We start from the raw sequence: 19540 nt of genomic DNA, 5'->3' as shown, positions 1-19540 counted from the left end.
TTAAAACATTTTAAACTTTGGTTTACATTTACACTATGTACAAAAATCAAAACAGGAAATCACACACATGCAGTGTTGCCGACACAATTACAAAATGATTTGGTTATCACTCATACATCTTATTCTGGATTCTCTGGAGATTTAAAAGAAATGACAACACCCATTCCCTCAATTCATTCATCAACACTCAATAACTAAAATCTACTCTCACTGAAGATTTAGCTTTGTCTCAGCCACCGCATTAAGGCCTTTAATGAACAGAAGAAACGTGGCAGTGAGTCATATGCAGAAACAGTGCGTGCGTGCGTGCGTGGAAGCTCAATTGAACAGGCTCTGTACAAAAATCTATAGTTCATTTATAAAACATTCAAATTCATGAATTTCCTTGCTGTTCTAGACAATACATTTCCAGCAGCGGCTGCGTGTAAACAGTCAAATTACCACATGTGCATCAAGACCTTGAGGAAAACTACTACATTTGAATAAAATAGTGTTACTCAGTGTTACACAACATGAAATCCAAAAACAATTTCCTCATGTTAGGAACGAGGATGATAAAAGAATGAAGGACAACTTTGAACTGTGATTATGAACCTCGAAATGTAGAGGGCAGCACTACCCGCTCAGTGTACAGGCTGATGGAAATGATTATTAATAGAATTCGATGGATGGATTTGAAGAGTTTGTAGGAGTAAAACAAATCTTGGATTATGAAAAAACAATCAAACAAAAAAGCACAATCCTCCCAGACCTCTGTAGCATTCTCCATATCCCTGCTTGTAGTTTAAATTTTGAGGATGCAACTTACAATTATTTTCATCATCAACAATCTTCCTGACGTCAATGTAGGCTTCAGGGTTTTGACACAGATAAAGAAATAAGGAGAAAAAAAAGCAGCTGCAATGAAAAACTATTTTAAACCTCTCCATCGTGAATCCAATGCCAGACCAATGTAGGCAGGACGTTCTGGTGTTACCGATCAAACATCGCATAATAACCTATTATTATTGTGTAAGTGCACTGCAGACACAAAACGCAGTGGAAGCTTTAAGAAATGTTAATTTACTCACAACTTCCTAAAAAGCAAAGAAACCAAAATAAAAGAGAGAAAGAGTCTGACTCATCTGATGAGCGTTGCCATCCCAAAACCTTAGCGTTTAAATAACCAGTGGATGAAAAGCAACGGCCAACTCTTTCCCTAGTGACTCTACTGCAGCTTTAATGAATTTCACAAAGCCTGCTGCTGTAATGGTAAATGAGACTCTCATCAACTCTTAATCATCACCACCGTCATCGTCGTCGTCGTCATCGTCATCGTCATCATCATCTTCCTCTTCGCCATCCTCCTCCTCATCATCATCTCCACTGCTGGGCTCAGACTCTTCATCGTCTGAACTCTCAGCTTCTTTCTTCTCTCTCACAAGTGTCAGATGAGCTGCCTCTGCCGGTGTGCTGACCCCGCCCCCACAAGACAAGTTCAGTTAATATGAACACATGGGCGATTTAAGGGCGAATGATGAGGCAAATGGAAAAGTGCAGCAAATAAATGGCCCACATTGGTTTACGTCAGCAAACATTCGCTGTCAAAATACCATAAAGAATACAATACCCACAATCCTCGGCTTGAAGTAAACCCAGCCAGAGTACCACAGAGAATTGATGTACAGCTTCTTTCAGGCGACCAAAACAAGAGTTCATGAACATTTCTCCACCAAAAGCACTGTGGTTCTCTTAGGATTAATACAAATATTCACCTGTGTTCACGGATCAGAGTGACACACACTGTTAAGCAGAGGGAAGTTTACACCAAGAAAAACAGTTCATCTGTTCTTATCTGCAATATCCTGGAAAATGCATCCCTCCACAGCAGGAGAGAGAGTGCATACATGGATCTATGAGTCAATTCACCACAGCAGTATCATGTCTCAAGTGCTACTGTGCTCTTTGAAATGATAGAAACAAGAATTACTTTGATATCAATTCTACAAAAACTCACAATAAAACAAGTAATGAATCAAAACAAATACAAAACATGTAACTGGTTGTTGCATGGATTTTTGATAAAAGAGAAAACCAATACCAGCACTAATAAGTGCAGTCAGCACTGCTGTTGTGAATTAAGGTTAATGAACCAGATACAAAAAAATCTGTCCATATTTACATCTTCAAAAAATAATGTTACCACCAATGCAAAAACATATAAAGTGATATGTAAAAATATGGCATGACAACAAGTTGGATTTGTGGTACATTGCAGAAAGAATACTGAAGATAATAAACTAGAATGATATGTGAGAGGTTCACATTAGAGGAGCAAAGACAGGAGAGAAAGACACCTTCCCAGCCTCAACTTTCATTAGGCTCTTCCAACAGAGTGGACCCGCACAGCTAATCAGACTCCACACCAGTCCCGAAAAGAAGCTCTGTGGCTCTCACCACACAGTTGGGTCCTTCCACTCCTGCTCCCGAGGGTGCAGCTCTATGTCGCTGTCCATGCGCCTCTTCCTGCAGAACTTCACTGCCACAACAATGCCGAGCAGGATCAGGATTACACCACAGGAAATTCCAACTATGAGCGCCAGCATGCTGATCTCAGAGAAAGAAACTGAAAGTGATGGGACCAAAAATCATGATCAATAATGAGAGACGGTGAAAGCGGTTATTTTGGTGGAACATGCCTGATGCATTAGAAGCAAATCATTGCTGACTATGAGTCAATACAGAGTTATTGAAGTATGCTGTGTTGCAAGTTTTACCTTTGTTGACAACTTTGAGCATGATTTCTCCATTACTGCCGTGCACATCTGGACGGTTGCGCACCTGGCAGATGAATGTACCGTTAAAGGTTGGAGGCACCTCATGCAGGGTGATGGAGGCGTCCTTTCTCATTATATCACCTGACCACACAGCATGGCCTTTGAAACGCCCATGCTGGGGAGGGTATGGTACCTCCTGGTAGTAAAACACCTGAGACAAAGACACACATGTAACACATACAGATAATGAGTGTATGAGTCCATTCACACTAACAAGCATGATGAAGCTCATAGCTCCCTCAGAAGCAGTACTACAGTAGTCTGTGCGGTGATTTTGCCATAGTAGTCAAGTCAAGGTAAGTGAGTTGCAGTTTTTTCCGACTTCTTAGCTAAACTTGGAGGTGATGTCACCCCCGAGTTGCGAGTTCCGTGAATGGAACGCGGCCTTCTTATGATCAAGGTCACATGACACCATAATAATGTAAATGGTCTGAATTTTACATTTACATTTTTAATTTTTAAAAAAGTGACGAGTGACATATCTACCGCGTTTCTGTCATAAACCTAAATACTTTACGAGAATGCACAATTCAGCAGCACAGTGAGATTCATCTAACTGTATTTACTGCGAGCTGAGACACACACAGACACACACAGACACACACAGTGCCCATAAACAGAGTCACAGAAGTACGAGCTGTGGATGTCCAGTGCACTGACTGTGTGTGTGTGGAACAATCACTGATCTAGGTTTTGTTTTCTCCTCAATTTATTTTACAATTCAACAACTTTTTTCACCCATTTGTGAAATCTCTAAAGACAGGATGTGTTCTAGTGATATCTAGCGTCTTTTCAGACTGACTTTATTTACTTTTCATTGACAGTAGTTGTTAAAACTGTTGAACAATCTCAAAACACAAGACAGTGAACAAGGCAATCAGAGATGGCAGACTTCACCCCGTTCACGCAACAAGACTCTGTAGGCCCTTTATGTGCGACTCCAGGAAGGTTATGTGGATTTGAACACGCACAATTCTAAAAGGTTATTCTAAATTCTAACAAGCCTCTGTTGCTCATATTGCAAGCAAGTGCGGAAGCACAGACACAGAGCAATTGGACAGAAAACAATGCTCTCAGATCCTGGCTAAAGCCCTGGTACCTCATACAACCACACTTGAAGAAAAACAAACCTGAAACCTGTCAAACCTATTGATCATTTAAATTGTACAAGAACAAGAAAATGAAACCAAATCAAACATGATGGTCTTGAAACATAATTAAAACAAACATTAAAACAAGCTTTTATTTAGGTTCTTACACACCGACTCATCTGCTCCTGAGTTGATGGGGCGGAAGTTCCAAGACACGATGACTGACTGGGGCGTCACTGGGTGACTGGAGCTGAAGGTGCACTTCAGTTTCACATTTGTGCCATTCACTGCTTCCATTTCATTTGGAGTGTAAATATCTATTCCACTCACATGTCGTACCCCTGTGATAAAGACAAAAGGGTGAGAAAGAAAACTCAGGGATGTGGATTTGTAGATTAGGGCATGAGAATATTGTTTTTTAAACAAAATAAGAACTAAAAAAAGACAGAATTCCGAGAAGAACTCAAATTCTGACTTTAATCTCAGAATTCAAGTTTTTTTGTCTCACTTCCAGGATTAAAGTAAGAGCTCTCACTTTAATCTCAGAATGTTCAGCTCTGCTGACTGAACATGTTTAAGGGTTAAACTGCTCAGATTACTGTCTCTTATTTCAAATCTCAGGTTCAAACAACAGCATAGATATGTTTATGTTTATTAAACAGATACGTCTTTGACAATTGAGAGGAAAGTAACTTCTGAGGATCTCTGTGTTTACAATTTACATGAACTCTATCGGGTTTTAAATTGACGTCAATTCTAAAGTTGCTGCTGAAGATTAAAGAAAGCCTGATTTCCTACTTACCAGCATTACACAATTCAAACAACAAATTAGATCAGCACCAAAAATGTATCAACTATTATGATCTCCGATTAATTGGTGTGGGTTTTTTCAAATAATACAAACAACTTTTCTCAAATGTGGATATTCCAATATTATTTGCTTCATATAACAAAACAATATTGTGTCCAATATTATGTGGATAAAACAAAACATACAATATATTAACACTTTCAACATTTTCTCGACCAAAACAATACATTGATTAATTAAAATAAGAGACCCTAACCCTGCAGCCCCAAAAACTGTTTTTTCTCTCCACATCATTTAGTTATTTGTAAACATGATAGACATAATAGCTGTGTTTTACAAAAACTTCTAAATCACTCGCACTGTCTACCACTTAATCCTTCACATGAAGGGTCGTGGGGATCTGGAGTCAATCCCTGCTGACATAGGGCAAAAAGCGTGGTACACCCTGGACCGGTCACTAGTTCATCACAGGACAAACATCACTAGGGTCAATTTAGAGTGTCCAATTAGCCTCTGCATGATTTTGCACTGTGGGAGGAAGCTGGAGTACCTGGAAAAAAAAGCATGCACATATGGGGAGAACATGCAAACTCCATGCAGAAAAGCCCTCAAACAAATTTGTTGTCCTGAATTATCAACTGTTGTCATGTTGATCAAAATGTATAACAGTGGTTTTCTGTAGAATAGTCTTACCCTACATAATATCCCAGCATTTGTTCATAGTGTCATCACACGTAAAATGATTGAACCAATCATCTACATTTTCTGCATTAGGCCTTCACTCAGAGATGCAGCTAAACATTTAAAAGATTGAACACGTTTCTAATCCATCATGTGCACTGTCATTTCAAAATCAGGCATTTGCTGCTGCAGGCCAGGTGTTATTACCTTGCCTGTCCTGACAGCTCCTCCATAACATTGGCAGGCTTTTGGAGCAAAGTAGAATCCAATGTTTCCATAAATGACAAATTCATACAATAAAGCATCACATTACTAACTAGAAAAGGCAATTTCTGAGGAAACTGGAAGAGACTGCTTCCTTCGGTGGGAACTGAAGCCAATTTGGCATGCCGCAGTGAATTAGCTGAAATTATAAATTCAAGTTAATTCAAATTAATTGAATATCTGAATGTCCCATTTTTGTAGAGCAGCACCAGAGATGGGCTCACCATCGGAAGATTCTTTTGATGGAGCTGTGGTTGTATGAGGTACTGACACATAATCAGAACTAGTTCCTGGCAAACACTGGGAACATGCTTAGACTCGTCAATGTGAGCACCTCATGCAACCACACTTCAAAAAAAGCTGAACTTATCCCTTTAATATTGCGGTCACTTGTTTGAATGACTTGTGAATTTTGTCATTCAAACTCATTCAACCGACACCGAGGGTGTATATCTGCTGATCTGTGGACAGCAGCTCACGGTGTTAAGACTAAGAGGTCTGACTCATCTGTGAGAAACATTGCACCATTGTGTTTTTTTTTTAATTAAGTGAAGCAGCACAAAACAGGTGAGTGACACCAATGTGAGAGTGAACAAAAACCAAATGCCAGACGAACAATTAACTACGCTGGCCAGTTATTGCTATTGAAATGGCTTGTATGGCAATTTGTTTTTATGTGCGTGTTCCAGGAGGACTATCAAGGGTAACTAAAAAAAAGAAAAGAAAGACAAAAGGAAACAAAAGAGGGTAACAGAAAAGTAAATATAATAATAAATACTTGAAGAATTCTTTTCTTCCACTCCACTGTAGTCCATTATAACAAAGATACATTTCAGGACACTCATGCATACAGACTACTTTTGCAGAATGTTCTTCTTAATCTTTGAATGCTGATTAACAAACAAGCTCACACATGTTGCAAGCTGCGAGACTGCGTCTCTAAATTTGGATGATTTTCTACCCATGATTCTATTAATGACCGTGAATAGAGAAAGACATTAACATTTAATAAGAGTGAATTGAAAATACACTGCCTGGCCAAAAAAAATAATTGCCACCTAAAAAAGTGGGTTACACGCTCTAATATGTCCTTTATCTTTGATTACTACACTCGTTCGCTGTGGCATTGTTTCGATAACCTTCTGCAATGTCACAAGATTTAATTCCGTCTAGTGTTGCATTCATTTTTCACCAAGATCTTATATTGATGATGGGAGAGTCGAACCACTGCGCAAAGCCTTCTCCAGCACATCCCAAAGGTGTTAAGGTCTGGACTCTGTGGTGGCCAATCCATGCACTTCACAATTTGAGCCCGATGAATCCTGGCATTGTCATCTTGGAATATGCCCGTGTCATCAGGGAAGAAAAACAGCTTGTACAGTAGGCACTAGGCATGATGGTTACTCTCTTCTTACCCTGACTTTTTTTGGCCAGGCAGTGTAAATAATTATAATTAATATTAGAAATGAGCTGATGCGATACTGGTGCGACTGGTCAAAATCACTAGATTGAATATCGGACAGATAAACGTGTAAAATATTCAGTGATCTGGATTTTTTTATAACTGAAACATGACTGAGTTGAGAAAAATGTTTGTTTGAACAGTGCAGAAAGATGGATGCTGGACATGGCACACTGCTATTATGAATAAAGTACAATGACTCTCTCGATGGCAGAGAGAGAAGATGAGATGAATCACATTGTTGATGTAGTTTTGGACTGTGTGTGTGCTCATGTTGGTGTATTTTTTTTTTTTTTTTAGGGCCATGCATGAAGAAATAATGTTTTCCATGACGAGTTTAATCTCGGCATGTCAAGTTTAAAGTAATACAGGGCAATATTTGTAATAATATTTTTTCTGTTTTATGGACTGGAGATGTGAGCATTTTTTTCTACTTTGGCCGTATGCATAGATAAATAAAAGAAACACATGAATACCTTGTTTGTTTTGGTGTCTGTCTATCCTTATTTGTTAGTCATATTATTTGGGAAATAACAAACAATGCTGCCTTGTATTGTTCTAATGTGATTTGTATACAATTGTTACAATTTTAAAATAACACCAACAGAGTTAATTAAAGTACTTATAAACTCGCTGAGTTAAATTTACATCGATCACAATTGTATTGTATATTGTCCAAATCAGATTTAATGTTAAACTGACACATTTAATGATCCTTTCACACTGTTGAATTTACTGTGTTGAAGAACACAGCATCCCTTTTGACGTGTAACAGGCTAATGTTCCCACATTAAATTTAACAATTACTCTTGATGGTTTGTGTCCAGTTACCATTCATAACTCTGCTTCAGTTAAGTTGTGTATATACACACACACATCTATGTGTATATATATATATGTATATGTATATATATATATATATATGTATGTATGTACACATATTCCTAAATGTTTTACCTTACTGTCTCTCCTGAGAGCAAATGTAGCATGCAACAACACTGATAATGTTTTTGCGGCCTACACACAAGCAAGTTCACACATGCTACACTGGTTAAATTACTACTACGTGGTTTAACTACAACGGTTAAACCACATTACTCATAGAGTTTAAAATGAATATTTGTGTTCAAAAATAACTCATGAACATCATTATTAACTAACCCACTGCTGACGCTTCGTTAACAGTGTACTTTAAAAGTGTTAGTCTCTCTCTCTCTCTCTCCAGGAAGTAGTTTACACTCACCTGTCACCAAGAGAAGCAGAGGCCATAATATCCGAAACATATGGTCCAACAACATTTATACTGACTTTCCTCTGTCACGGTCCCTTCATACAAGTTTGCAGACTGGACTCATGGAGTCAATAAGAGAAAAGTTGCGGTAAAAAAAACCTCTGTGTCGACGTGAAACTTCACTTCGGTCTGTGTGGAAAAAGTGGGGAGTGACTCGCCCCTGAACGCACCTGGTAGGCGGGGTTTAGTCTATGCTCTTCCACTTCCACCTCTTGCGTAACATGTCCGTGTGTGTTTGGATTCATAAAGGCGCTTTTGCTTTGATTAACAAAGCCACTCCTCGTGGCTCGTTGACTGATACTACAGCTTGTATCACACAACATAGCCAGTCAACTGTTTCTTTATTTACAGCCGTAAGTCAACGTTGCATTGTTATGTGTTGCATTCAGGTGCTAATGTTGCTGGGTGAGCTGGTGTCCGTGAAACAGCCTCCAGCTAATGACAATGACAATGCAGGACATAGCTTTCCAAACTCCTTCATTAATGTGACTTTATTCAAACAATGCGTACAAACAACCGAGGAAGCAAAAAGCAAAGAAGAAAAATAATCACCGAATAAATAATACAAAATAAATCATAACAATAATATACACTAAATGCATGAGAAGATTTAATAATGATAAAAAATAAATATTGTAAAATAAATTCTAATAATTAATTTGCAAACGGTAATGAACAAGTGCATTAATATAGGTAATTTGACTAAAAAACTGTTTATAAAGTTATTACTGACCTTACATGGTAATTAACCACGAGGTCTACAAAATATGTGAATATTTACTCATTTAACAATGAGGCATTTACAGGCATATACTCTTTTTATCAGGCAACACCCGACAGAGTTTAAACAATGGCTACTGACATAGCTGTCTTGTAGTTATAGATATATATAGTATATAGTGACAGGCGAATTGTGCTGTCTGACAATCAGCAGCAGCAGCAGCGACAGCAGCGCCCTCCTGCGGTGTTTTACTGCTAGCAGCAGCGCTTCCCTCGTCATACAGGCCTGTATGCCTTCGTGACACACCTTTTGTTGGCTCGTCGAGCTGGTATCATCAGCATCATCCCGCGTCTACTGGCCGACGGCGGTGAATTCAAGAGTTACTCTAAAGCTGAGAGAGGTGAGAAGCTAAGCGGGGAACCCCACTCTGTCAGGTAGCTTGTCACGTAAATAAAGAACCAAGCATTTTCTGGATGTGTGCACTTCAGTGTCGCACGCATCATATGTTAAGTGTCAGGGATCCAGCCAGCTCTCTCCAGGCATTAGCAGGCTAAAAAACAGGCTGTAGAGGTGGAGTCAAAGCAAGCTGGATTGAATGCAGTTTGCTTTGTTATCAGTCGAAAGCGAAAGTAGCCCGTATCCTTAGTCCAGTCTGTCTGCTAAGATGCTACATTACATCGACGTTTCTGTTACTGCCTGCTGGTGCTGCTGCTGATGGTGTTTCCCTCCTCACACCGTCTGTCACCTCCGTGTATCTGTGGTGCTGTTTCCTGCTGCAGGATGTGTGATGAGGAGTTGAATCCAGCTGCAGTAGCCCAGCCAGTAGAGGATGTACATGGAGATGGACGATGGATGTCACAGGTTGGTGTTATTTATGATTACGTAGGGAGCATTGTGTTATACAGATAGATTCAATAACAAACGCCATTATTGGCTGATGCCTAACTCCTCAGTTAATCCCATCTATCCATCCATCCATCTTCTACCGCTTTATCTTTCACAACAAATGTCACATCTCAGTGTCTCTGTCTAGTCATGTGTTAATCTCATAGATGAATTTATTGTCATGGATCCAGTGTGTGAAGTGGGAATGAAAACGTGCCAGTGCTTTCTTTATCCATGTTTGTATTGCTTAATAATTAAATTAAGATTTTCCACTAAAATATACAAGGAAATGCTTGCTTGTTATATCCACACACCTATTTATCTAATTAATTATAATCTAATAATTACTCCATAACTAAAAACGGGTCTTATGATACACATGTGCCAACTGGTATTTAGATTATTCTTAAATTAAACTTGAAGCACACAGTGCATTTTACATTTTTAAACCCACTAGAAACAAAAGACGATAATCTCTGAGAACAGGTGAACGTCATGTGGTGCAGCCTGGAAATGATTATTCTGGGCCAGGGGTGAGAGATATGGTAAAAATACAATATCAGGGGTTTAGCTAGCAGTTTAGCGTTACTGCCCCTTACGCTATAAATTGCGTGTATTACGCCACATGTATTGCGGCACTCACTTTTGCGCGTCAGTGTCAATACTGTGATCTAATCATGCCAGTGTAACCGAGCGTTCCGCAGTCGCCTGAACTGAACTAAAATCAACAACCAAACAAGGCACGAGTTAGCCGATTCAGTTAGCCACCGCTTCCCACTCATACTGTTTATTATCAGCGTAGAACAAGAACAGCGGAAGTCCGCCACCCACAACAACATTACGTCATTTCAGAGAGACGAGAGGATAGAATGGCCGTTTCTCAATACTCAAGTAAGCAAGTACTTGCGTACTTGGGAAGTATATACTTGAGAAGTACGCTGGGAGTATATACTTGACAAGTACAGGAGTACACAAGTATGTGGCTGTTTCTCAATACTCAAGTAAGCAAGTATGTATGAATTGTTCTGCTGTTTGAATAATAATAATAAATGAACATATGAAATACTTTTAATAAATGCATATATATTGTTATTATTTTCACATTTAAAATATGTAACCTCGTTTATTAATTTATGTCTATTACAATATACAATGCAAATAATACAATGTGGAAAATAGATATATTACAGCATTGTAGAGTAGTGTATATATATATATATATATATATACATACACATATATACTAATCTACATATCTAATATTTACATAATTTATTTAAATACAGATACGATGACCGTGCGACTTTAATAAAAATCTTAAAAAAGTTAAAATAAATAAAACATTAATAATATACAAACTTTCAGTTCAAAACATTTCCACAAAGTAACACGTCAACAACAAATCTATGGATCACATCGAGCATCTAATGACAGCGACGTCTGAGCCAGCGGATCATTTCATCAGGACAGGCCGATGTAACACTGCTCACAGTGAGCGTCGAGCTTATCACCTCCGACAAACGTCGCTGCCAAACTATAAATACGTCAGATCTTAATACATAAACCACATGTTTGAATTCTAAATGACTAATTTCTCGCCTCAAATGAAGCGTGGAAATAACAACAAACGAACGGGTAGTATCACATTATATTTCACACCACACATGACATTTCTCACACTGAGAAGTGATAAAACTTACTGCACCTTCCACAATTTTTCCCATGTTGCTCAGTCTTACCTGTGACCCTATGGGTCCTGGCCCAGAAATAACTAGTTTAAAGGCTCTTTCTAGTGAATCTATGAAAGAAACATTCTCTAAAGCTGCTAGAGACAGTTTGCTTTGCTCCAAGCTCTCTATCAGATGAGACACCAGACGTGTCAACAGTGATGAGCTAGGATTTAGAAAATGTGTAACACAAAGGTCTTATCTCATACTCATGGACTATATATTGAACTAATGGTATTTATGTTTTTCTTCCATTCCTCCTTTCATAACTATGGACTACATCACAAGCTATTTTGTGATCTGTCTATGTTTGTCTTTCCAGCACACAAGATTTGTGCAGGAGTGTAAAGATGGTGAACCAGATGTACTTTTCATTGGTGATTCAATGCTTCAACTAATGGAGCAGTATGAGGTGAGTTAAGATTTTAACCTTTGCCCTAGATAGCAGTAGGGATTATGATTCAGAGATTATAAAATAGTGATTGATGCATTCAAATTCATATTTAAAAAATAGAACTTTTAATGATTAATAATTAATAATCATTTGATGTATTTACTTCCCAGATTTTTTTTTTATTCAGATGGAAGGACATATTTCTGAGGAAACTAGAAAAATATACAATAGTGAGCCTCTAATTCAGGGGTCTCAAAACTGGGGCATGCGGCCTCATGTGGGCCTCAATCGATTTCATGCGGCTATATTACTTTGTTACCACAAAAAGCAGTAGTAACCAAAGTAAGAAACACAGAATTGCTTTGATGAAATGCAGATGTATGTTTTCCTGTCCACAGGTCTGGAAGGAGTTTTTCTCTCCTCTTCATGCTCTAAACTTCAGCATTGCCGGAGACACCACCTGTAATGTGCTGTGGAGGCTTCAGAATGGAGAGCTGGAGAACATCCGTCCCAAGGTAAAGATGAGCCTATACAGATCTTTGGCAGAAAAAGGGGTTTCATAGCATTTATGTGCACATTTTCATTTATGTAAAATGTGCATTGTACCACTGCGACACACAGAGTTCACACAAAAAACATACTCTTACACACGACATTGTGCACAATTATGCACAATTTCATCTAATCCAGAACAGCGTTTGTGCAGCTTTGTGACCAAGTTCCAAGTTTTAACACCAAATGATGTTAAAAATAATTGTTTCACAAGGAACCACAGATTTTAGCCACTTCAAAAAAGGCTCACACTTATTTCTGCAATTACTTAACGTTTGCTGTTTTTTCTAACTATTAGTCAGCCTTTTTTGTCACTTGCATGTTTAAAATTCCATTTAAAATTTTGCTAAGTAACTCAAACTTGCCAAATGAGGCAGTTTCAAGGTGGAAATCACAGACCTAAGCAGGCTTATATTTCTTTCTTGTTTTTATCACTGGCAGCTGTGTATGGAGATTGAGCCTCCGTGCCCCTTTGCCCCATGGCAAAGTTAGCACTTGCTGTGTGCTTGTACCTCAACACCCCAACACCTCAACAACCACACTTAAAAAACACAATCGATCACTTTAACTTGTTAAAATCGTTGCACAATCCATATGAAGTTAGCAGGATCTCGGGAGCTTAGTCCGTCAAGTTAAATTAAACAATGTGCCTCTTCTCTTGTCAAGGTTGTGGTGTTGTGGGTGGGAACCAACAATTATGAACACACAGCAGAGCAGGTTGCAGGAGGAATCCTTGCTATTGCACAACTGCTCACCTCCCACCTCCCAAAGGCAAAGAAAGTTGTACTGGTAAGATTTCTGTTACAGTTAATGCAGTACCTCACAGTTACACTTCCATCATTACAGTATCACAAAAAACAAACAAACAAAAAAAATCAGATACGATCTAAACACATGGCAGATGCCAGTCCTCATTACGATACATTTATATTCACATCTTTACTAACAGTCATTTACACTGCACATCAGAGAAAATGAGCAGATAGTATAAGAACATCATGTCCGGGAAACTCAGAGCAGCTTATATTAACAGCATCCGTGTTGAGTTTAGTGTTGGCTTTAGGCTAATCAGTCCATCACAGGGTCAACACTGAGAAAAACAACGATTCGCTCTCACATTCACACCTATGGTCAATTTAGAGTGTCAATTTGACCTATGCATGTTTTTGGACCTTTAGACAAAAAGGTCCTTGATCGAACCAGGATTCGAACAAGTGACCTTCTTGCTGTGAGGCAACAGTGCTAGTCACTACCCCCTGTGTATCTTACTTCTGCGCAAATGGTCATAAGTATTTAAGCTATTCATATTTTATGGTGGTTATCACAGCGATATCGGTAGCTTTACAACCTACTTGCATCCAGTTTTTGTTTTACACAGACATGTTATGACATGATGAATATTGAATATAAGACAAGAGTATACATACTGTCAACCATTATACATTTTTGTTTTCCTCAGGGTTTGTTGCCTCGAGGGGAGCATCCCAACCCTCTGCGTGTGAAGAATGCTGCTGTGAACGGGTTCCTGCACTCCTGGCTGCCACGGCTGGGTCAGACTCAGCTCTTGGATGTGGGCAGGGAGTTTGTTCACTCTGATGGAACCATCATCCCGAGGCACATGTTTGACTTTCTTCACCTGACATCAACAGGTTACCTCACCGTGGCCAAGCCCCTCAGTGACCTGCTGCTCCAGATCCTGGATGAGACACCAGAGGAGCGACAGGCATCACTGGTGTGAATGTGGGTGAAGATGAGGGAAGTGGGATGACATTCAGGAGTGGAGAGAGGTGAGGAAAAGGGAGAGAGACCTCATGACAGACATAAAATGAAACCAAATCCAATATACCTTATTGTCCCCACAGGGAAAATATTTTTCTGCAACAGTGTTACAACTGCACAATATACAAGAATATATAAAAAACAGCACATATGGTGCATGTGGCTACATTTTCTGAGTATACACAAACTCAATTGGTCCTGAATTAGAGATCACCTCCTCCTCTTACTAACTGTAGTTTTGCTATATATCATTATCATCATTATTATTAGTATTATTATCATTATAATATCAATATTATTAATAAAACAACAACAATAATAATAACAGTATATTTTGGTTTTTGCTCTTGTCAGCAGTCTTACGTTGATTTATTTGTGGCAACCGCTACAATATTAACACTGGTCCTATTTTATGTTACATCACCATGAGTAGATTTCATTCACTCACTGCTCTTTTTTTCTTCTATCCCTCGCTCTACCTGTAACTCACACAAAGAGTGAAACACAATGACATCAGACACTTTACTGAACATTTTTTTTATCATTTTGTTCTTATGAACAGACGTGAAGTCAGTGTTTATTGAGCAGGTGAAGCAAGATCCAATCTCATGTGATCACCGTAGAAGCATCCAGGATGCATTTATATGTTGTGGTAACTTTTTGAATTAATTTCAATTTTATTTGTATGGCGCCAAATCACACCATACATTACCTCAAGGCACTGTACACAGTAAGGCAGAGACCTTTATAATATTATATAGAGAAACCCAGCAGTTCACCTAATGTTCAAACACTAGGCATTGGTGGAGAGAAAAATCTCCCTTTTTAACAGGAAAAAATCTCTGACAGAAGAACCAGATTAAAAAATGTGTGGCCATCTACCTCGACTGGTTGGGGTGAGAGGATAAATAAATAAATGTATTTATTTATATATAAATAAATACATATATTTATTTATATGTAAATAAATAAATATATTTATTTATATGTAAATAAATAAATATATAATGAATAAATAAATAAATAATAGAGGTGGGGGAGTAAAAGAGAGGTAGGTGAGGTAGAGATAGAAGAGAGAGACCAGGACCAGATATAACAGTTGTATCAAGTTATAGGTTTAGATAGGACATAGTACTAAAATGTAATTTATACAGGCAGCAGCAGAGATTTTTTCTGAAAAATTTTACCGATAACGACTTTAATTGTCGCATAATAATAATGACATTACTGCTAATGATAGCCTCAAAACTGGACCTGGATCCTGCAGCCTGCAAGATGAGGACAGAGAGAGAGAGGACAGGAAGGAAAGACACAAACTAGGGAGAGAAGGTTAATGACATACAGTGCTGCGAAGAAGTATTTGCCCCCTTCCTGACTTCTTATTTTTTAGCAAGATCAGATGTGTATATCTTAGCAACATCTTAACAGATCAGGATGAATGTTGTCATAAGATAGTAATCGCTATAAGCAGTTAAATTCTATACAGATCAAAAGTTAAACAATTCATGTGTCGGAATGTAAAACACAGGTGGCGAAGTGTTAACACCTCTGTGCTCTCTGAGTGCTCTTGTCTTTTGCTGGTTGTAGGCCAGCAGAGGGCACACACAACCTTATACACACTCAAATATCCCTGTAACTGGCACAGACTCTCTCTCCCTCTCCCTCCTTGTCATATAAATATACAGTGTAGAAGCTCAAGATCATTTTGTTCCTCACTTCCTTTTTATGTCTGTCTCCGTTGTGTTCACAGAGACTCCAGCTTTTCCACACTGCAACCTGACATTGTGTAGTTACGGAGTCATTTTAGAAAGAAAAAATAGCCACTTGGTTAATAGAGGGAAAACTGAATATTGTCATGCTAAATAATCAAGACAAATCACACTTTGTGTAAATAAGAATATGAAATGATACTGTTGTCTTGAGCTCTGCACATTCATGTGCAATGTTGAATAGATATATTGAATATGTGTTTGTGTGCCTTAAGTGTTGATGAAGACAGTATGATTGTGTAAGTGAGATGTTTGTGTGTTTAGAAGTCAGTCCAGTTGTATATGAGAAGTGAAGCTTGAGAAACTGAGATATATTGAAACTTTTTTTGGTGCAATACAGTGTTTGCACTACTTTGACTTGCTGTCACATTCTTGTGTCAAAGCATTCCAATAATAAAAACAAACACCTGATGATGTCAATGTTTTCTATTCAACATGAGGGCTGCAACGATTAGTCAAGTCATCGATTAAGTTAATCGCCAACTATTTTCATCACTGATTAATTGGTTTGAGGCTTAAACACCCACACTTTTCCCGGTGAGAGGGTTATTAAACACCCACACTTTTCCCGGTGAGAGGGTTAAACACCCACACTTTTCCGGTGACACCCACACTTTTCGGTGAGAGGGTTAAACACCCACAACTTTTCGGTGCCTCCACACTTTTTGAGAGGGTTAAACACCCACACTTTTCGGTGAGAGGGTTAAAACACCCACAACTTTTCGGTGAGAGGGTTTTGCACCCACACTTTTCCCAGTGAGAGGGTTATTAAACACCCACACTTTTCCACTTTTCCCAGTGAGAGGGTTAAACACCCACACTTTTCCAGGTCGTGACACCACACTTTTCCGTTTAAACACCCACACTTTTCGGTGAGAGGGTTAAGCTTTTCGGTGTTAAACCGCACCACACTTTTCGGTGAGAGGGTTACTTTCCCGCACCCACACTTTTCGGTGAGAAGGGTTAAACACCCACACTTTTCGGTGAGAGGGTTATTAACACCCACACTTTCCCGGTGAGAGGGTTAAACACCCACACTTTTTCTGCAGTTTTTCCTCAGTTTTGCACAAACGCCTCACGACAGTCGCTCCGTTTCTCTGGCCGCTCTGTGTCTGCGCTCGCTGCGGCGGACTCCTCTGCCCCTCCCTCGCTTGTTGTTCCCTCAAACATGATGATTGGCTGTTCTGCCTTAAGTCCCGCCTCTCTTGGTGTGTTAGAGTTATCGTTCAGCTCGAGCTGAGGAGGCGGGAACTAGCTGGTTCATAGTTCACACACACTATAGAGGAAACATCTAAGAAAAGTGATAGATAATCTGACCTTTGAATACAAATACTACAACACAGGTTTTTAGTAAAATTAAAGGTTACATTTTATGTCGTTTTTGATGATTTCATGAACTTATTTCTAGCTGCCACTAATAGTTCTTTTTATAATCAATTAGTATGTCAATTTTCTTGATTACTCAGTTTTTTGCACAATGAAATATCAAACCTATTAAAAAAGGTTGATTGGTTTTTCCCAAACCTTGTAATGATGGTGTAATGATCAGCCTTCATTCAAAAGCACAACCTGTTTTTCAATGCAGGTTTACATCATTTGTGAAAAGTATGGCATTTTGAGAAGTGCTATGAAGCCTTGAGTAGGACTCTTCCTTTGCCTCCAAACCCCTGCTCTAACTTTGACTTTGCTCTTTCCTCATGATAATAATAATAATAGTAATAATAACAATAACTTGGATTTATAAAGCGCCTTTCACGAAACCTCTCACAATCGGATTTTTTAAATCAGTTTAAATCTTGGAAATTCAGTTACTGATAGCTAATCTCTAATCTAAGAGCTGGATGACTGGGGACATATAAATATTGTGACCACTAACTCACTAAATAACCTCACTTGAAATAATTCACTTATTGCAAGATCATACGGCTTGGTAGTGTGTGGTGTAGTAGCTGGTGTCCTCCAGGTGGAGGCGCTGTAGAAGACCTGTAGAAGACCAGCTTGGTGTAGGTTTAGTTGAATAATAATATAAAGCATGGGAGATGAAGGTGTGTGATGTGCGTATGTGTTTGTGTAAAAACAAAAGTCTGCGTCTCGCTGTTTTACTCAGGCTGCTCTCCAGCGTCTATTCACGGGCGCGATCCCACTACTGAGCGGCACGGGGGCTTTGACCTGCTCCGTGTCCGGCCTGGGTCGGTGCACCCCTCCTTAGACGACCTGGTGATCCCGGGCTCCCCCAGGAGAACCATATCGATACCGAACTTAGTGCGGACACCCGCTCGACATAGTCCACTGGAGCTCAGAGCTCCTGAGCTCAAACGATCCGCCAGACTCAGCCTCCCGGTAACTTGGATTACAGGCGCGCGCCACCGCACCCGGCGACAGTGTTCCTATTTCACAGAGTTTTTAACTTTCTCGCCACATGGAACTCTACAGTGACATCTAGTGGTGGTAGATAAAACTGCAGACAGGAAGACTTCACAATCACCGATGATAAAGCAGCATATCTGTCAGATTAATAACATTTAGAAACTTTGTAATCCGTCATATACTAAATCCATCTATGCATCATATCAACAAGCTGTGTGATTTTCACAGATACAATTTTTATTTTATAAGTCATGTTTGTTCCAATTGTATTAAGTTCGTTTTTATTTCTGTTAAAATTGTAACAGTATTGTATTTGTGAATTAATTACTGTATATTATTGTCATACAGGAAAGAGATTTGTTTTATTTTTTTCAAGGAGCATTTTATTTCAGTGACCTCTGACATTTGGCATGTAGCTTAAACTTATAATGGACTGTTTGTTTATTTTTGAAAGGGTTTGCCTCTGGAAAACATTTGTTCTAATATGCTATAATGCTTTAGGGGAAAATCCAATTACAACACAGAAAAAATATAGAGATATATATCGAGTATCGCCATTCAGCTAAGAAATATCCAGATATGACTTTTAGTCCATATCGCCCAGCCCTATGTGGTCCACGCTATTAAAGCAACTGAATCCTTGAAATGTGTGTGTTTAATGTTGTGGTGACGGCGCAGATTATATTTTATTTTGTTGCAAATGAGGCATACAGGTAACGCATTTCTGAAGGTTGGCATGATAAATTCATCCTTTTCAGTCCACTCGTCATTAAAGGATCTGTTTTCCGCATCAACTTTTCGTTTCATGGCCTTTGAGAGTGCCATTTCAGCCAACCTGTGTTAAGAGGCCTTTTCCTTCCACTAACTGGAACTGAATTAGCGCAGCAGCCAGTGTCGACAGCCATATCGAGGCTTTGTTTCAGCTGTGTT

General features: G+C 38.9%; 2 protein-coding genes across 6 annotated transcripts; one reads left to right on the top strand and one right to left on the bottom strand.

The window, feature by feature from the left end:
* Positions 1–211: 211 nt before the first annotated feature.
* LOC122780165 (myelin protein zero-like protein 2) lies at positions 212–8590 on the bottom strand. The gene is made up of 5 exons (XM_044043007.1): positions 8369–8590; positions 4079–4248; positions 2757–2967; positions 2437–2605; positions 212–1452 (listed from the first exon to the last, which is right to left on the bottom strand). The coding sequence occupies exons 1-5, from the start codon at positions 8421–8423 to the stop codon at positions 1275–1277; spliced, it is 783 nt and encodes a 260-aa protein (XP_043898942.1). The 5' UTR covers positions 8424–8590; the 3' UTR covers positions 212–1274.
* An 816-nt stretch (positions 8591–9406) lies between these two features.
* On the top strand, positions 9407–15350 carry pafah1b2 (platelet-activating factor acetylhydrolase 1b, catalytic subunit 2). Of its 5 annotated transcripts, none has more exons than XM_044041254.1 (6): positions 9407–9537; positions 9917–9998; positions 12072–12161; positions 12542–12658; positions 13362–13484; positions 14155–15350. In XM_044041254.1, exons 2-6 carry the CDS (start codon positions 9918–9920, stop codon positions 14431–14433), a joined length of 690 nt encoding a protein of 229 aa, XP_043897189.1. In that variant the 5' UTR covers positions 9407–9537; position 9917; the 3' UTR covers positions 14434–15350. The 5 variants fall into 5 exon arrangements, with proteins under 5 accessions (XP_043897189.1, XP_043897188.1, XP_043897190.1 ...); XM_044041253.1 differs by having other exon boundaries at positions 9407–9571; XM_044041255.1 differs by lacking the exon at positions 9917–9998 and having other exon boundaries at positions 9407–9571.
* The last annotated feature ends 4190 nt before the right edge of the window (positions 15351–19540 follow it).

This window comes from Solea senegalensis, linkage group LG13 (genome assembly GCF_019176455.1).
Source record: "Solea senegalensis isolate Sse05_10M linkage group LG13, IFAPA_SoseM_1, whole genome shotgun sequence".
NCBI classification, from domain to species: Eukaryota; Metazoa; Chordata; class Actinopteri; order Pleuronectiformes; family Soleidae; genus Solea; species Solea senegalensis.
The sequence above is the reverse complement of the archived record's forward strand: the minus strand, read 5'-3'. Positions and strand labels throughout refer to the sequence as shown.